The sequence below is a fragment of the Diplotaxodon limnothrissa genome, linkage group LG1 (genome assembly GCF_057381915.1).
Source record: "Diplotaxodon limnothrissa isolate DT_005_m linkage group LG1, D_limnothrissa_male_GT1.1, whole genome shotgun sequence".
Lineage (NCBI taxonomy): Eukaryota > Metazoa > Chordata > Actinopteri > Cichliformes > Cichlidae > Diplotaxodon > Diplotaxodon limnothrissa.
In genome coordinates this window covers 16,899,825-16,918,685 of record NC_140596.1, presented here as the reverse complement: position 1 = coordinate 16,918,685, position 18,861 = coordinate 16,899,825, and the positions used below count along the sequence as shown (strand labels likewise).

The 18,861-nt window shown below is 38.7% G+C and overlaps 1 protein-coding gene across 2 annotated transcripts in view; it reads right to left on the bottom strand.

Moving 5' to 3' along the window:
* LOC146639603 (CUB and sushi domain-containing protein 1-like) overlaps positions 1 to 18,861 on the bottom strand; it is a 480,470-nt gene that overhangs the window by 66,995 nt on the left and 394,614 nt on the right. For both annotated transcript variants that reach the window (XM_085353830.1, XM_085353836.1), the window contains exons 31-34: positions 14,495 to 14,682; positions 12,840 to 13,034; positions 2,035 to 2,151; positions 1,787 to 1,900 (exon numbers count right to left, since the gene is read on the bottom strand). In XM_085353830.1, coding sequence (XP_085209956.1) covers positions 1,787 to 1,900; positions 2,035 to 2,151; positions 12,840 to 13,034; positions 14,495 to 14,682 — 614 coding nt within the window. The remainder of the gene's footprint in view (positions 1 to 1,786; positions 1,901 to 2,034; positions 2,152 to 12,839; positions 13,035 to 14,494; positions 14,683 to 18,861) is intronic.

Here is an 18,861-nt window from a genome sequence, read left to right as displayed (position 1 = left end):
AACACATACATCACAATGATTTCAAAATGAATTTTAATCCAAAAACGTTTTTGTAGAAGCTTTAAAAGTAGAAGACAACAGCAACAACATACAGCTCCTTTTTAAACCTACATGTGCTACAAAGATACAGACTCTCAGTTCCACAAACATTCACTGTGCATTTAAGTATATGTTAAGTGCCTATATATTTAAGAGTACCAGCTTCCATTCATAACTCAGCAATAAGCAGGGTTTTTCATTCTTTTTCGCTTTTTGGTAAAATATGTGCCTCACAAGAATTAAAATGCAAAACAAAGACGCACACACACGTGCACACACCATCTCAGCAGGCATACACAAACAGAGATTTATATGCACACACATATGCAGGCAAATGAAGTAACAGTGATAAATGGGTAAAACATGGCCTGGTGTGGCTGACATTTAGAACCATCATTAGCAGCACGGGGATCAGGATGTGTGTGCGTATGTGTAAGTCTGGTATGTGTGTATGTGAGTTAATATGTTTGTGAGTCAGGGAAATCAGTCAGTTAGGTGGAACAATGTGCTACAAAGCTGTTTGCCCCCTTTTTTCTTGTGTATGCGTGTGTGTGCGTGTGTGCACATGTGAATGCGTGCGTGAGTAACGGGTAATGATGCGGATAACATTATTTTGTAAAGCGTGGTATGTTTCATTCGTTTTCAGCCAAAAAAAAAAAAAAAAAAAAACCTCAACGCAAAAAACCCAAATGAACTTCAAGGTATGAGTCATTCATTCTATATATACCATTACCAATTAAATTAGACGGGTTGTATTTATCAGAAAAAAGGCAGCTACATCCAGTCAACACACATAAGTCTCACTGATCTATGAGCACAAAAAAGCAAAAATGTAAGCTCGTTTGTCTTTTTATCAAACTTTAAACCACTCCACTATTATAAGGAACTTTACTCGTAGTTGTAGTTACATTGTTTACTAAACACAGTCATTTTCTTCCCTTATAATTCTACAAACAAAAGGAGGTAGCAAAAGTGGGGGAGAAAAAGAATAAACACAAGAAAGAAAATATTCTGAAAGTTATGATTTTGACATAAAGGAACTAAACGTCACTTCTAAGGGGATTCCCCTGCAGCGTGCCTCCAGGCCATAACACACGAAATTCACACAAAAGTTAAACTCTGAGGCGATGCCTTCGCACTTTACCAGCAACGATGTTAATCATTATATTTTTTTTTATTTATTTAACAAATTATTATTAATATCCTTTCATCTAGATCAAATTAGTCATATCTTTCTATTTCCATCCATCTGTATTACTGTGTAAAGACTCAAAACATTGGCAAGCTGGGGTGACTCAAAGTTGGAAGATAAGAAAACCCATGGAGAATTCTGTTAAGGAGTATCAGTGCTACTGTATGTTGTATGGCCCCAGTGAGATGCTTTCCACTGCTGATTTCCTCTTGTAAAGATAACCCGTAATGGATTTTCACCAAATACATCACTGTCAAATAAATTGTGATAACGACCACTGGTGCTGTGTTCTACAGCCCCCCAGAGCTGCTTTCTTACAGAAGATTTCATTATTTTTCTCTTTCGAAAACAGCTCAACAGTGCAAAAAAAAGGAAAAAAAGGAAAATTGTAGGTGGGGCAGCTTTTCAAAAGTATAATATCATGCATATATAAGTGAAAAAACAATAAAATAACAGTTTCTTTGATGACAATATAATATTAAAAAAAATATAAAAACTGCATTCCTCAGGCTGCGTCTGGCTGTTTCTGGCACTAGAGTTGATCAACAGACTCACCTGAATGTGAACCAGCCAGGGAGCTGAGCAATCGGGCGTTGTCATTGGGTCCATCAAACAGTTCCACTGAGTCATTCATTGCTGTTTGGAAGACAGCAAACTGACCAAACACCACTGGACAAAAAAAAAACAAAAAAAACAGACAAATAAAAACAAATTGGGACAAATGATTATTTCAAAATTTGAACAAGTCTTCTGTGCTTTGATTACAAGACTGACTGTAAGCAGTTTTGTAATTATGCACTTACCGAACTGAGGCGACACTGTGATGTAATAGGAGCAAGTCTGTTTTGTCGTGTAGTTTAAAGGATAGTTTGGAGACAAAACGACCCCTTCAGATCCACCGTACTGTCCTCCGCATGGCGCTGTGCACAGAAGGTGATTATTAGAAGCTTTTCATTTAATAGATTTTAGAATGTTATTTAGATATTTTACAACTACAGCACAATAGCCACATGTTTTATAAAGTAGTAAATAAACACATTATTTGAAAATATGCATACCAAAGTACACAAAACCAGGGTATTCTAAATTAAATGAACTCACACTGATGCACACAAATTTTGATTGTTGCAAATTGTGGAGATACTACTGCACAATTAAAAGTGTGCACGTAGCTGCAGTTCTTGGACATATAAAAACCGTATTATTAAAGAACAGTAGATACCGAAAGGACGTAGAATACCAACCCAATACTAATTATTCATCCAACCTGTTGTTTAGCCCAAACAGGTCACCAATCAATCACAAGGTCAACACAGAGAAACAGACAACGACATACAGCTAGAGTCACCCGCTAAACTAACATGCAAAGAGCAGGAGGAAGTCCACGGAGGCACATGAGAACTTACAAACTCGGCACAGAATCTGACTGAGAGGTTTAAACCGGGAGCCTTTTTGCTGTAAGGTGACAGTGCTAAGTACTACACCAACATGCTGTCCCCAATATTAATTAATTTGATGTTAAAAAGACACAGATGCAACTTAGTATGCAGGACTTGGCATTGGTATGTAATATGATACGGTGGTGGTCATATTCATAGCGATGATTCAGGTCTGAAATCCTGTCTCACAGAACATTTGATCAGTGCAGCAGTAACCCCTTGCTCACTTGCATTAATGAAGTTGAGCCCTTCAGGCTCACAGCAGTCTGCTAACATTTGGTATTAACTATATATCCAAACAAATGTGTTTGCGATGCTCTCCATAATATTTCTGCATAAGCTCCACCTGCTACTTTGTAAAATGATTTTAGTAGGAGTCTTAATCAAGGTTGATTAAGACTCCTAGAACCTCTACAACGACGTTAGATCAAACATGTAAATGTATGAGTAATGCAGAACTACATAATATTTATCAATTCAAGTGTGATAAATGTTTTTGAATCTTATTGTCTTGAGTAGGGATGGGTACCGGTGTCCGGTGCCATGATGGCACCGGTTCTGACATAAACGGTAGTAACCAGACCGAAAAGCAGCGCACATTTCGGTGCTTTATTTCGGTGCTTTTTTTTCCTGAGCTGTGATACACTTTAGATTCTAGCCAATCATTTTACGTTTCCGAGGATAGTAGGCGGGGCCAGGTACGTACGTTCTGTTAAAGCAGAGCTACAGATTAAAAATGCCCAAGGCGAAGCGGTTAAAAGTCTGGCTGTACTTCATAGCAAAATATGCAAACTCAGCAGCCTGCAACAAGTGCTTTAAGCTGATACTGTGATACTGTCAAAGGAGGTAACACCTCAAATCCGATGAAACACCTGGCGACGCATAGCGTTTTTTTTAAAAGCCCAGAAATGCGCCGTATTTGATAGCTTGCTGCGAGACCTCACACCGAGCACATCTACTGCGGGTGGGTTGCCTGTTATGCAACATCCCCCAAAAACACGAAGAGAGTCCTGGCCCCTAGCCCTGCCAGTGTAGCAGAAATGATGACGGATGATGATGGCAGCAGCAGCCGTTCTTCTCTGCGTGAGTAGGCTAACCACGTTATTACATTAATGCATGTAAGGTGAACTAGCAAACATCATCATAGCTACATGCTGCTGTCTTCTTGTTTGATGGCAGATACTCCCTTCACCCTGGCTAAAAAGGCTAAAATGACCAAAGAAAAAGTGGAAAACAGTTAAACATGAGAGGTTTAGGACAAAGTTTGTGTTTTTTCCATTGTTTAAGCACTGCTTCCAGCCAAGAGTGATACCATATATGCCCCATAGCTGCAGAAAAGGCTAACATTGTTATATTTTTACAAAAAACAGCTGAACATGAGAGGTTTTTGGACCAATTTTGTGTTCTCCATTCTTTAAGCACCGGTTTGAGCACCGTTTGAGCACCGGCACCGTTTCAAAAGTACCGATTTGGCACCGGTATCGGATAAAACCTAAACGATACCCATCCCTAGTCTTGAGAGTAATCACTGTTCCAAAATGTATATAAAAGGCAGTCCTAGGCACTATGAAATAAATTACTCCCTGAGTACATTCAGATTCTGCTAGGTAAGACTTACAGTGGAGCTATGCCATTACTTGGCTCACAGAATCATATTTTAGGATGGTTCATTAGTTAACAGCACATTTAAATACTGTTAACTGGAAACTGTCCATTCATTATAGGATGTTTGCTTGTTTGTGTTGGTTCCATAACAGACTGGAAATCTGCTTAATGGATAAAATTCTCACACGGTGTCATGACCTTATATAATATAAATAAATATAGACAAAGATAAACATAGCCATCATTTAGAGTACAGAACAGTGAGTTTTTGTTCAGTGACATGTTGTTGTACTCATCTATTGCACATTGTACGCATATTTTTTATGCGTACAATGTGCACAAAGTTTAAATGTTGCGAGCCATTTAAAGGTTTAGAAGGTTTATACTCGCAACCAAGTGCAGGAATGTCTATATTTTGGTGCTCTTTTATTTTTTTATTTCTTATCAAGTGTACTTTTCTTTCAATCTCCAGAGTGGCAGGAAAAAATCCCGTGGATAAGGTGAAAAGGAAACACTCACCTCGCCCTCATTACTATCACTGAGCAAAGCCCTCAACACCCAGTGGAACTGTGGAACTGCTCAGTGGTCAACAGATCAAAGTCTGTTTGTTCTGGACAGTCTCCAGGAGTGACACTGTGCGAGTGTGATCAGTAACATATCGAAAAAGCACACGTTGACTATCAGTAGCAATTATCTGAAAAAACTAAATATCAAAATAAAAAAAAAATGTACCCTAACTTGCAGAAACAAATGCCCTTACATATCCTTAACATCAAGGGTCAGCGTAGCCTCATTGTTCCACTTCAATCTGTTTTTAAGATACAAAGAAAAATAAGATAAAAAACTTGAATGCGTTAGTGTAACTTTAACGCTCTAGGTTACTGATTAGAAGGTCAGGGTTTAAAGCCCCAACACTTCCAAACTCCTACACTGAGCCTGTGAGAAAAGCCCTTAGGCCTATCTGCTCCAGGGGCAACATATCATAGCTGACCCTGGACTTTAATCTGAGGCTCTTAACAAGCTGGGATGTGCAGGGGAAAAAATATCACTATACTGTAATACACGTGAAAATAAAAGCATCCTCTTCTGCTCCACTGCTACTCTACAACTAAGGTAACAACATTTCAAGGAACATTTGGCATTAGTGGCCAAACAGTTTCATCCGCTTTGCTGCTTCAGTTATTTAGGGACATAATGTTGCAATAAAGCGTACAGATTTTAGCCATGTCTCTTTTTCATTTTTTTCCCTGTTCCTGGGAGCACTGCCCATTACAAAAGAAGCTGGCAAGCATATCATTACTCTAATCTCGCGTTTTTTTTCTCTTTTCTTCTTCTTCTTTTTTTTAATCCAACTGACTGCAATTGGCTCCAAAGTTGTTTAGTTTAGCAGAAAACTTGTGTTGTCCCCAAATATCACTTGGGCCGTTGTGGCTCCAAGGCTTTGTTATATAATGTAAACGTCTTCTGATATCTATCTGGGCATGTGCATTTGTGTATGAGAGTGTGTATGTATGATATTCACTTAGGACAGAGCGGAATATATAGGAAATCTCATTTTTCATCTCATCATTAAATGTGGGAAATTGGTAAAATATACATATATTTTTTAAAAAGTGATGTCTCCACTTAACGGAGTAAAAAACAATCAACGACACTGTGGATTCTTTGGGAAAAAAAGCCTCACGCATTTACCCATAAACAACACATCCCATGGCACTATGAAGCATTAAGTGTGATGCAGCAGCAACACTTGGTGGCTATATATCACATTAAAAACAATTCAGGAGACAAAGAGCCACATGTTCTTTCATAAGTGAGACCAAAGTTCTGGTGCACCCTCTTCAAAGTAGTTAGTTCCTCTTGACAACAACACAGCGGGATAAAAACTTTAGTGGCTGAATTTATGTGGTGCTGTGCAAGAGCACAGTGTGGGATCTCCTGTATTAGTGTAGTGCAGTTTCAAAAATAGCCTATTAATCCATACCACCAATGCATGACCCACAAGAAACACACCTAACAGTAGCTTGTTCCATCTTTTTGCACCCCCAAGGGAGCTGCAAACCTTTTGCGAGAACAGCATGTGGGTGTGCAGACATTTATATTGCAGGTTAGGTCAGCAGAGGTCATTGACATTTGTGTAAGTGTCTCTGAATGTGTGCGTGCATGTGTGTGCACAAAAAAAACAGCAGCAACTAGCAAATCTGTCAGTGTCACCTTCCCCGGCACACGCACACACTCACCATGTAAGTCTTATCCCTTCCCTTCTCACCTTGTCCGGCCTCTGCTCTTCTCGTCTTGCTATGGTGTGTATCACTTTGGCTTAGTCCCAATGTGCACCCACAATATCAGCTGTGATCCCTAGTGGACTATAATTAGCGTCACCTCCGTGCTTGTTGAAAGTGTGAGAGCATGGGAGTGCAAAGGTTATAAGGACAGCCTGAGAACTGGGCCAGCACTCTGTGAATTAATATACTGCCTGGGTTAGAGGTCCATCTGTGAAACTAAGAAGTGACACTAAGGGTGTGGGTTCATATGTGGTTTCATAAAACTGTCTGATAGTAATTTAAAACACAGTATCATGTTAGCCTAAACGTTGTTAGTTGGTAGCCCCTCTAATGTTATTTTTCTTTCCCCTTTTGGATGATTTTGAACATCCACTTCAACAGCCCCTTGAGGATAATTCCCTCAAGCAAAGATTTCAGCATTTCAGTCTTGCGAAAACTGTGGGCTCAAAAATTCCACCAGAGAGCCCTGAAGCACTTTCCGATTTCTCAGTAGTACAGCCTTGAGCCCTCAAGGACTTATCTGCAACATATGTCATAGTCTTTGAGTCCATGTGTGGACATTAAGACTCACTCGGTAAAACTGATTTACATCCTAAGAATATAAATACAACAAAACTTGGTTTCTACTTCTTTGCTAGACAGTTGCTGTACTCCCACCTACTCATCCTCCACCTCCTCCCCACTCATATCCCTCTCTACTTTCTTCCTGTTTCCTAAAGCATCATAGTAATCATGCTCTTTCTTTCTTCTATTGATTGATACTTTCTGGATTGATTTTTGTTGTGCTGTAGCATTCAAACCCTCAGGTCTAGAGGTCTTGTCTTGATCTACCCACAATCTCCCAGTGGTGCTGCTCTAGGCTCAGGTGTCAGCCTTATCAAAAGCCTTCACACACACACACACACATGCGCTTTGATCATTCACACCCTCTGTCTCTCTCTCTCTCTCACACACACACACACACACACACAAATAAATGCAAAAGATGCTATGCAAGTCACTCTCTTTCTCTCACACATCTACGAGCTTTGATCATCAACACACACACACACACACACACACACACACAACACTCTTGTAGTACTTTCTGCGTCTCATTTTCCCTTTTCTCTCACACAAATATAAAGACACACAAACACACACATACAGGCACAGCAGGGCTCATGGTGGCAGCAGGAGTACAGGAAAGAGTTTTGAAATGTCCTAAACTTTTAAAGTTGGGTTGCAGTTCATCCAGTAAGTGTTTTTTGGAACCATAAACACAGCCGCTGCTGTCACTTCAACATTTCAAGAAAAGGATTCATTTGTCAACAGCGTAATAACCACAGTTCTTGAGCACAACATATACACAACAGAATCCATTATTTATACTATGAAGCACAATGAGAATGAAATCCATGAAAACTTCAGGAAAAAAAATGGTTATGCCATTTGCTTTGCATGTCTTGCACATTTCAAATGTCTTTATCTAATGACATTTTTTCTCATAGAAAGTAGCAGTAAAATGAAAGTAGTAAAGTATATGTAAGTCTATAACCCTTTTTATAGAAACGGAATGATTAATACAATATAAGACTTTCTCTGTATTCCCTGTACTACCTCGGATCCGGATTTATCATTTTCACCTTGAAGTTGCAGACATAAAAAACATACTAAGATCCAAAAAGCCAACATGAAAAGTCCTTTTAGACTTATACCTGCTACTCGCAATATGTTCTCTGGATCAAGTCAACAAGCATGTGCCCTGAACACCAGCAGCACTGGCAGCAAATGCGAGCGTGAATTAACATGGGCAGAATCCACCGAGAAAGCGTGAAATTACCGGTGCTCACTTGGCAAATTCGGTATAATGCACCATGCTACAGCACTCATTCCACCAGTATAACAACTTTAGTCTTTTCATACTTGTCAAGAGATATGCTGCTTTCATTCACCTTTTCATTCCAGTCAGTTCTTGTCTACAATATATTAGGTAATATTTAGTTCTTTAAGTATTGACACTGACCATAAACTCAATATTTCCTCCAGATGTTTTAAATTAAAAGCTCGCCAGGAACAGGAAGCATTATGCCCTATTAGCTCTCTGTAAGGCTTTTAATTGTCCTTCTTCCTTCTTCTGCAGACACAACACATTAACTGTGTTTACAGATAGCACTCGGAAAAAGTTCAGAAGGAATTTTGGATCCTTCTTTCTCCCAGAACTGCTTCATAAGAGCCATATTTATAACCTGCTGGGTGCGAATGGCTCTAAGAGGTTATGATGCATTTCTATTCGATTTAGATCTGGGTCACTTCAATACCAAATATCCTTTGATTAAAATAATTCAGTAAAAGACTTAGTTCTTAGATTTTCTAAGCTTTAACTGAGCTTCCACTGGTTGACAGTCACCCTCACACTATCCCGTAACTTATTTTGATAAAAGCATTTCGCCACAGTGATTCTTTTACAAGTTTACATAATGGCATGCAGTGCTGCTTTTACACTGTAGAGAGTTTTGCACTTTGTTTTTTCTAAATAATTCAACCTTGGCTTATAGTCAAGAAAAGTTGTCACTGAAAAGTTCTGATATTTGGTAATACATTTTTGGAGCACAAAAATATAACTCATCTGCTGATGAGTAATGTAACTTCCAGCTTTTCTACCTTGAATCTAAATACCTTTTATTGATTTCATTTGAATGACTATTTCTTGCCTGAATGTCAACATTGAATAATGTACTTAGTATGGACTTTGTTTGTCTCCTCTATGATCAGTGCTTCTTATGCATAATTCTGCAGGGATCGCTTACTTTTTCTACCACTCTATATGCACGCGTGGTACGATTTTTTGGGGTATGTGTGTACCCATGTGTTCGTTCATGCTGTGTGCGTTTGTAAGGAAACTGCCTCTAGGCGGCACTCTATTATAGCTATGTCACTCTCTCACTTTACCTCTGTGTCTCTTCTCTCACATAAACACACATACACACATGTGGTCTTACACACAACCCTATCAACAGTCACGGAGAATTCCTTCTTTCTTGCACCAGCTCTTAGTTACCATGGAAACCAATAAAAGAGCGGTTTGAGATGGGAGGTGTTTGTATGTGTGTCTAAGAGTGTGTGCGTGCGTGCATGTGTGAGAGAGAGAGAAGGCAAGAAGAGGCAAGAGAGCTAGAGAGAAATTGTGAGAGAAACATACAGAGCAAATCAGACACAGACAGAGGAGGTAGGAGGAAAGTAAAATAAGAAAGACAGAGGATGAAAAAATCTTGAAGAGAGATACAGGGGAGAGTGAGAAGTAGTTACAGAGAAAAAAGCAAAGGAAAGGAGTAGAAGGGAGATGAGTGAGGGGGATGAAAGGGAGAAAAAAGGAGTGTAAGTGGAGATGTATTATTTAAAGAGGTCTCACCCTGTCTAATGAGTTTGGTCTAAAAGCCCCAGGAGCTGCCCAAAGATAGAGAGACAGACAGACAGAGAGACAGAGCAACTTCCCTAACTATGCGGTGAGAAAATTCAATGTGCAATCAGAGCTGAGGGAGCAAAGGCGAAAGACTGCAGAGTGGGATTTAGTCAAATCGTTCTGCTTTGACTATATGAATTGTTTATAATGTAGGTAATGACAATCTCAGGAGATCTAACCATTTATTGGGATCACTGAAAGGGCAGGAACTAAACTGACTTGCATTTAGGAAACTCTCATCCAGAGAGCAGGCCTGATATTACTGAAATAGTGTTAACAATAGGGCTGCCACAAACGATTATTTTGATAGTCGACTAGTCACCGATTATTTTTGCGATTAGTCGACTAATCAGATCATGCATCCATTGGACGTAAAACGTACAGCTTATTGCACCAGCATGCATCTGCTCTTATATAACTGTCATTAGCTTACAGCTTTAAGTGTTTAAGGTATGTGCTAACTAAAAATAAAGACAAGATGATAGTTTATTGAATTTAAATGAAATTTGCAGATTGTTTCGGTGAAGTTTAATAAACTCGGCCATCTGCTCCTTGCTATCTAAAATATAACAGGACACTGGAGTATATTCTCCAGCATCTCACACTTCTGATAATCAGCTGTCTGCTTGACGTTTATTCAGCTGTGTAAAAACTATAACTTTAATTTCAGCCAAACCGATTTACTCAGGAACAAATAAAATACTGAAAAAAGCCAAACAATAACATTTTTAAGTTATCTAAGTGACTTATATATATCATGTTTAACCTGAGTAGCAAAAGACGGCGGTGGGTTTGAAAACGATTTGTCGGGAGTCCAGTGTTCTCACCGGTTCTAGTGTGCCTTCATCCCCAGCTAGCTATCGAGCTGGTGGGTAACAGGTGTCTCCGAAAACGTCGGAGCGCTTTTGAAAATATGTGGTGTCTTGATAAACTGAGCAGATATTTGAGGTTTACACAGTTACATTCTCACCTGAAAATATGTTAAACGTTTATTTTGTGACCCAGAAAGAATAATAAGAGTAATATTAAAACTAAATAGCTTCGGGGTTTAACGGCAGCTGGCATCCTTGTACATGCAGTGCTGCCATCTTCTGTTTCAGTCCATTATTACACTGTTAAATCCTACTACTTATTCCTGCGTCTGTTGGGATCTTACAAAGCTTCAAACGACGCATCGACTATTAAATTAGTCGTCGACGATTTTGATAGTCGACGTAATCGTGACTAGTCGACTAATCGTGGCAGCCCTAGTTAACAATAATAAAGTTAAAAGGTAAAAGTAAAAGAAAACATATACACATGTATATGTGTATATATGTAAATACATGTGTATATGTATATGTGTATATACACATGTGTATATGTTGCACACTTTGTGTGTGTGCTTGTGTGTGTGTGTGTGTATAAGTAACTTAGTTACCAGATAGACTATTTTATTTTTTATTTTATTGATTAAATTATGGTCTTACTGTATAGTAAAACATTATCCTGTGTAACAATACCTGGGCAAAAGGTTGGGGTTGGTCTGCTAAATCTGCTAAGTGGCATTATTACCTTGAAATAAAGTCGATGAAGGAGAGGATGAAATAAAATGACTTGATAACCTCTTATTCTTGCTCTTTTTTTGGGTTTTTTTTGCTTTTCTCAAATACCTACTATGAGTGCAATTATCCCATTCTTATTCTCTCACACCCCTGAATGCCTGTGACTGTCTCCCAGACATTATTAAACAGAGCTTTCACAGGAGACTTTTCAAAGTAGGAATATGTGCTTTATGTCTATGTGCCCATAACCATTTTTAATTCTTATCTCCTTGCTCTGTGGCTTATCTGAATTTTTTACCCACATGGCATTAGTCAGATATGCCTCTCTCACATACACAAACCCATATACACCATGAATGGCACTCTGGCAGGTGTCGTTTCATTGCTTCTCTGAGCTGTCAATCACACAGACAGCTCAGTCCCCAATCCCTGACTGCTTTGATAACGCACGCACACACACACACACACACACACACACACACACACACACACACACACACACGTAAAGACAACAACTACACTTAAATCCAGATCTGGGAATGGGAAGTGGGGGATTGGGGTTTTTTGAATGTGGTTGGTCCTGTAAATAAATAATGAAGCAATATAATCAGCTGCCAGTGTCCCTTGTCCCAAGGACAGACTTTCATTCCACCGTCTTTAACAAGGTTTCAGACTGCAAGCCTTATTCTGTTCTGTTCACAAACTAGTTCCCTTCCCCCTAAGCTCAGAAGATCTTCAGAGTACAATAAGTCCTAAAATCACAAGCTGCAATCCAATCCAAGACAGTGGTGTTAAAGTCCAGTCCTCCACAGAACAAAAGTTTCTCTGGAGAGGCAGTTAAAATATGTTAGCTAGTTGGCACTGAATAAAAAGCATGATTCAAACATTACAAAACAATGGAGTGAGTTGCCAAATATATATGGTGGAGTTGTCCAAATAAAGTCTATGATTTTGAAAGACTGGACCTATCATTCTTCAGGAAGGAAGCTCGATGGCTAAAGCGAGATATACAACCTACAGTGTTGCTACTAGATAGTGTATAACAATGACCAAGATTCATATGAAATTTAGATAATACAGAGAAAATCTTCATAAAGTTCATGTTATTTAAATAAACAGGGGAAAAATAGAGAGAGAGAGTGGAAAAGCAAGGTCCCAATTTGGAATCAAACAGAGAACACAGTGTGCAGTTTCACCTCTGAGTTACCAGATTTCTAATAAATATTCATGTAACAATAATATTATGGTACAGCAATACGCACAAGGTTGTATTTCCTGATGCGTCACTCCTACCTTTACATGATGGCAGTGCCTTGTTCCACACTGGCTTTCCATCTGGACCCATGACACAGGTGATGGTATCTTCACCTGCTATTGTGTAGCCATGGTGACAGCTGTAGGAGACCTGAGATCCCAATTTATAGTCGTACCCTGTCCGACTGGCATTCATAACATTACCGGGATCAAAACAGGCTTCCCTTGGTTTTTCTGTTGAGAGGGAAAGTGTCTGTATGAGTAGAGTAGCCTAATAGTTTTTATTACAAAATAAAAATTGTATTTACTTTCTTAGATTTTTTTTGCAAACTTATAACAGTACAACAACCTGCGGTACAGAAAAGGCAGTGTAACAATGAGAATTATGATACTGTTAGGAAATACATTAATCAATTTTCTATTAGAATGTAAATAAAGTTTCAGAGCTGTACATTTCTACAATATGCATAAATCTTTATAGTCCAGCATTTCGAATTACAATATGTCCTCCCATATAAAAGGGCAAATAACCCCCAACAAAACAAAACAAAAAGAGCAAACAAGAAGAAGAATGAGATGGCGATAAAGTAGTAAAAGACAAATAGTGGTCAAACAGTGTCTTGGATCTTTATGACTTGGAGCTGGACCAGCTTGTTTGCGTTTCTGTGATCAGCCAATAAGAATGAGATATTATGCCTGAGAAAGGAAATGGGCAGGATGACAGAGAAGGGTGGAGGGCAAGATAGAAGTGAAACAGAGAGATCATTAAGGCTGGATTTTAATTAGAAAGATGGCAGATGAAAGGTAGTGAATAATGACAAAAGTACAGAAGTGTAAGGTAGTGTGATGAGACCAACAACAGAATAGGTGATGGTCTTTTTAAAAACTAGACATAAATAGGATAAAGGAATCAAGAAGAAAAGGGGATTTATAAAATTTGCCAGAGCAGATCTAGTCTCTACTCAGCTGAACAACTAAGTACTGTATTGACTATAAGCGTTAAATCACCCCTAGTCAAGCCAAACCAGGATAAGTCACAATCACTTGAAGTAAACAACTCATCGGCTGGCAAGGAGCACCGTGTTCGGCTGATAAACAAAAACAAAAAATAAAACAAACCACAAAAACTTCTCCTGTATGAAGGGATTAATAAGAATAGGCAGATTAAATTTGATCCAGTCTGCACACTAAACAATCCTGCATCGACTTTTTAATCATTACACCCAATGCAAGCACATTATCGTTTTTACATTCACCGTTTTGCATTTCAATGTGCAGAAACAGTCATAAAATACCTTTTATTTGCTAGAAACCTACATTGATTTGCCTTGTTCTTTTCAACCTCATTAGGCCTATACTGAGATGCTATTTTGAAAGTGAATGTTATTGATACGAGTTGTATTTACTATTTCTACTATTACACTCAAAACTATGCTCCTGCTGCTTGCACACTACTGTTACTAACACTATCCTGTATACCACTAATATGTATCACTTTTACTAAAATCAGTACTTCTACCATCACCACAACATTTCTTTTATTGCTGATAATTACGTAATAATTCAGTAATGGGATAGTTTCAAACAGTTGTAATCACTAAAGAATTAATCATAAGCTGTTTAAATCTATTTAATGTTGCCAAATGTAAAGTACACCTGGACATGTCAAGCCAAAAGTTTTTTGGTTTAATTACCTCTATATTCGATGGCGAATCCAGACATGCCCAGCGAGGCATCCGATCTGAATGCAAGGAAGAGACTGTTATCACTGCTCTCTATCCGCTCTGGGGCCTGGTTGCCTTGGAGACTTGCTAGTAGAGGCCCATTAGAGTCTTCACCCTCATAGATGTGCAGGAAGTCGTAACTTGGCTCCATGTTAAAACTGGGTATAAAAAAAAAAAAAAAAAAATCTTAGACCTAAAAAATACTTATTGGTAAGTTTGTTGGTAGTTTTCAAAGTGTCCAAACAATTAACACAGAACTGTACGTTCAGTTAGGTATGTGTGCCATTTAATTGCTGACAGTTTGAGCTATCTCCATTGTAATTGTCAACTCATCTCCTTGCTTTCTTTTTGAGATGTTTGATGTTTTATGGATATTTGTCACTCTGTTAAAACGAAGACAGAAATATTTGACCGAAAACGTAAATAACTTAAGACATTCAGAAAAATAGGCAACTGTTGCAACAGCAGTCTTATCATTAGGTTAGTCATCCTGTTGTCACACTTTGAAAGAGGACAACATGTACTGTAACATTTATGGTCGAAGCACGCGTATGTAGAGTTGGATGTCTCGAGACCGGTCTCGAAACCACTTTTAGGTGATCTTGGTCTTGTCTTGGTGCGTCTGTCCTCTCAGTAAGCGAGTGAGACAGTAGACAGCGGTGAGGAGGGCTGTGCGAGTGCATCGCAAAAACACATAAATATGCCTGTGACCCGTAAACGATGCAGCATCTGGCTGCAGTTTAAAGACTTTTTTGTCTCAGTCTCAGTCTTGGTCTTGTCTCGACTTTGTCTTGACTCGGTCTGCTTTGGTCTTGGTCTTGTCTTGGTCTCGATACCCTCTAGTCTTGGTATTGTCTTGGTCTTGGTTTAGGCGGTCTTGACTACAAGTCTACGTGTGTGTGTGTGTATAGTAGCTCGTTCTCTCACAGATGGATAGACTGTGAATCAGTTGGTTGGAAGTGTGTGTCTGTGTAAGAGTTTGTGTGTCCAGTCATAGCAAGGAAACATGAAGAGAAAGAGATGGAGAGAGACTGTTTGACATTAAGGGCAGCGATACTGCAAAAGTAGCAGAAAAGTACTTTTCTGTTTGACTTTTCAGCACTATAATGAGCTATAGAAAGATCTTTAGATTTTTAAGTCTCACAAAACATATATAAACTTTTGTTTTGTGAGACTTAAAAATTTGACTTGGTGAGGAAAAAGAAAAGAAAATCACGGATAAACTATTTGACATACAGTGGCTTGCAAAAGGATTTGGCCCCCTTGAACCTTTCCACATTTTGTCACATTACAGCCACAAAAATGAATCTTATTGGAATTCCACGTGAAAGACCAATACAAAGTGGTGTACACGTGAGAAGTGGAACGAAAATCATACATGATTCCAAACATTTTTTACAAATAAATAACTGCAAAGTGGGGTGTGCGTAATTATTCAGTCCCCTTTGGTCTGAGTGCAGTCAGTTGCCCATAGACATTGCCTGATGAGTGCCAATGACTAAATAGAGTGCACCTGTGTGTAATCTAATGTCAGTACAAATACAGCTGCTCTGTGATGGACTCAGAGGTTGTCTAAGAGAATATTAGGAGCAACAACACCATGAAGTCCAAAGAACACACCAGACAAGTCAGGGATAAAGTTATTGAGAAATTTAAAGCAGGCTTAGGCTACAAAAAGATTTCCCAAGCCTTGAACATCTCACGGAGCACTGTTCAAGCGATCATTCAGAAATGGAAGGAGTATGGCACAACTGTAAACCTACCAAGACAAGGCCGTCCACTTAAACTCACAGGCCGAACAAGGAGAGCGCTGATCAGAAATGCAGCCAAGAGGCCCATGGTGACTCTGGACGAGCTGCAGAGATCTACAGCTCAGGTGGGGGAATCTGTCCATAAGACAACTATTAGTCGTGCACTGCACAAAGTTGGCCTTTATGGAAGAGTGGCAAGAAGAAAGCCATTGTTAACAGAAAACCATAAGAAGTCCCGTTTGCAGTTTGCCACAAGCCATGTGGGGGACACAGCAAACATGTGGAAGAAGGTGCTCTGGTCAGATGAGACCAACATGGAACTTTTTGGCCAAAATGCAAAACGCTATGTGTGGCGGAAAACTAACACTGCACATCACTCTGAACACACCATCCCCACTGTCAAATATGGTGGTGGCAGCATCATGCTCTGGGGGTGCTTCTCTTCAGCAGGGACAGGGAAGCTGGTCAGAGTTGATGGTAAGATGGATGGAGCCTAATACAGGACAATCTTGGAAGAAAACCTCTTGGAGTCTGCAAAAGACTTGAGACTGGGGCGGAGGTTCACCTTCCAGCAGGACAACGACCCTAAACATAAAGCCAGGCAACAATGGAATGGTTTAAAACAAAACATATCCATGTGTTAGAATGGCCCCGTCAAAGTCCAGATCTAAATCCAATCGAGAATCTGTGGCAAGATCTGAAAACTGCTGTTCACAAACGCTGTCCATCTAATCTGACTGAACTGGAGCTTTTGCAAAGAAGAATGGGCAAGAATTTCAGTCTCTAGACGTGCAAAGCTGGTAGAGACAAACCCTAAAAGACTGGCAGCTGTAATTGCAGCAAAAGGTGGTTCTACAAAGTATTGACTCAGGGGGCTGAATAATTACGCACACCCCACTTTTCAGTTATTTATTTGTAAAAAATGTTTGGAATCATGTATGATTTTCGCTCCACTTCTCACGTGTACACCACTTTGTATTGGTCTTTCACGTGGAATTCCAATAAAATTGATTCATGTTTGTGGCTGTAATGTGACAAAATGTGGGAAAGTTCAAGGGGGCCGAATACTTTTGCAAGCCACTGTATTTCCCCTACTTTTTGAAGGCTAAAACAGGCGTCAAGTTTCCCACTGCAAAATTAGTTATTGAAAATACACATTAATAATGTGGTATGCAAAAATTACCAAAGTTAAAATGAGTGCAATGAATGTTTCAGTTTAAGGCCTGTTTTGTGTCTGGTATAAAATGAGATTAACTACACCCAGACCCCATTTGCACTGACGGAGCTTTAAATGGTCTTTACTAATACCTTTTGCATTAGTAATACACGTGGGTGTAAATGCTAAAGAAACGTGTGATAAAACTAAAACTCGCTGAAAAGAAATGGCACAACATTATTACCCTACAAACCACAACAGTAAAACTAGAGTATATTAAGATCTGGATGAAAAATCAGGGAAAATGACATAAAATTGAGAGAGTAGACTGTTATGAAATGAATTACACATTTTAAAATATATTGTAATGACATGGAAATGAAATGAATACGGATGTGTTTTGTTTTAAAATGACTCCAAATAGCCTGTAAATTTAAAACATACATAAAATATAATTTTAGGTTATTTTACAAATGAAATAAGATTTCAGGCTGATACCTTTTAAAACAGCTACAAAAGAAAGTTCACTTGGATGTGGACGCTCAGATAATGACATCTCAAAACTAGGTTTGTCTTGACTGGAGAAACACATTGTGATTAAATTCAAAGGCTGATCGGGAAGTCATTACTAACTGGGTCATTTTGTAGTCTATTAAAGCTAAGCTTAGAAATAACAGTTAAATTTAAACAAATCATGAAAAATATGATACACAACATTCAGAAAACAACCAATATCAATACAACTTAATTAGAAGTAAAATAAAACTGCCTCACTGTTACAACAGAAGGGAATTATCTCTCAAGCTTAAAAACATGAAGCAAAAATTGGGTCATTTTTTCTCCTTTGGCAATCTGGAGAAAGTCCGCTTTGCTTTTATCTCTTTTGCTACATTTGAAGCTCAAGTCTTCACTTTTGCTTTAGTCATAAGCCGCTAACCACTGTGACAGCAGAACTCGAAATGTAAATAAACACTGCCCTATTACCAAAAAACAAAACATTAAATGGTTGGAAATTCCTTTTATTCACACAGCAATTTCAAGGCAAGAATAGTATCTGTAATCTCACTGCATCAAGTTTAGTGTGTTTGTCTGAAAAAGATCATTCTAATTTCTTTTTGCATGCAGTCACAGTACTTTTCAATATAGATATAATACAAATAGATATATTTGTATAGTGATGTATTCAATGTTGCACTGATATATACATTAGATCATTAGATACTGTTAATTTAGAATACCTTGTTCCTATGTGTAGGACATTATCAAAATGGTCACAGTGATGAAACATAAAAGACTAAAAAGATTTAGGGTCAGATTTATTAACAATCCCAGCTATGTGAAATTTGTGACTGAAAAGCATGCACGCAGGTAGGAATTATAGAAATGGCTAAGGTTCGACACGTGCAATTTATTGCAAATTGCACTGTATT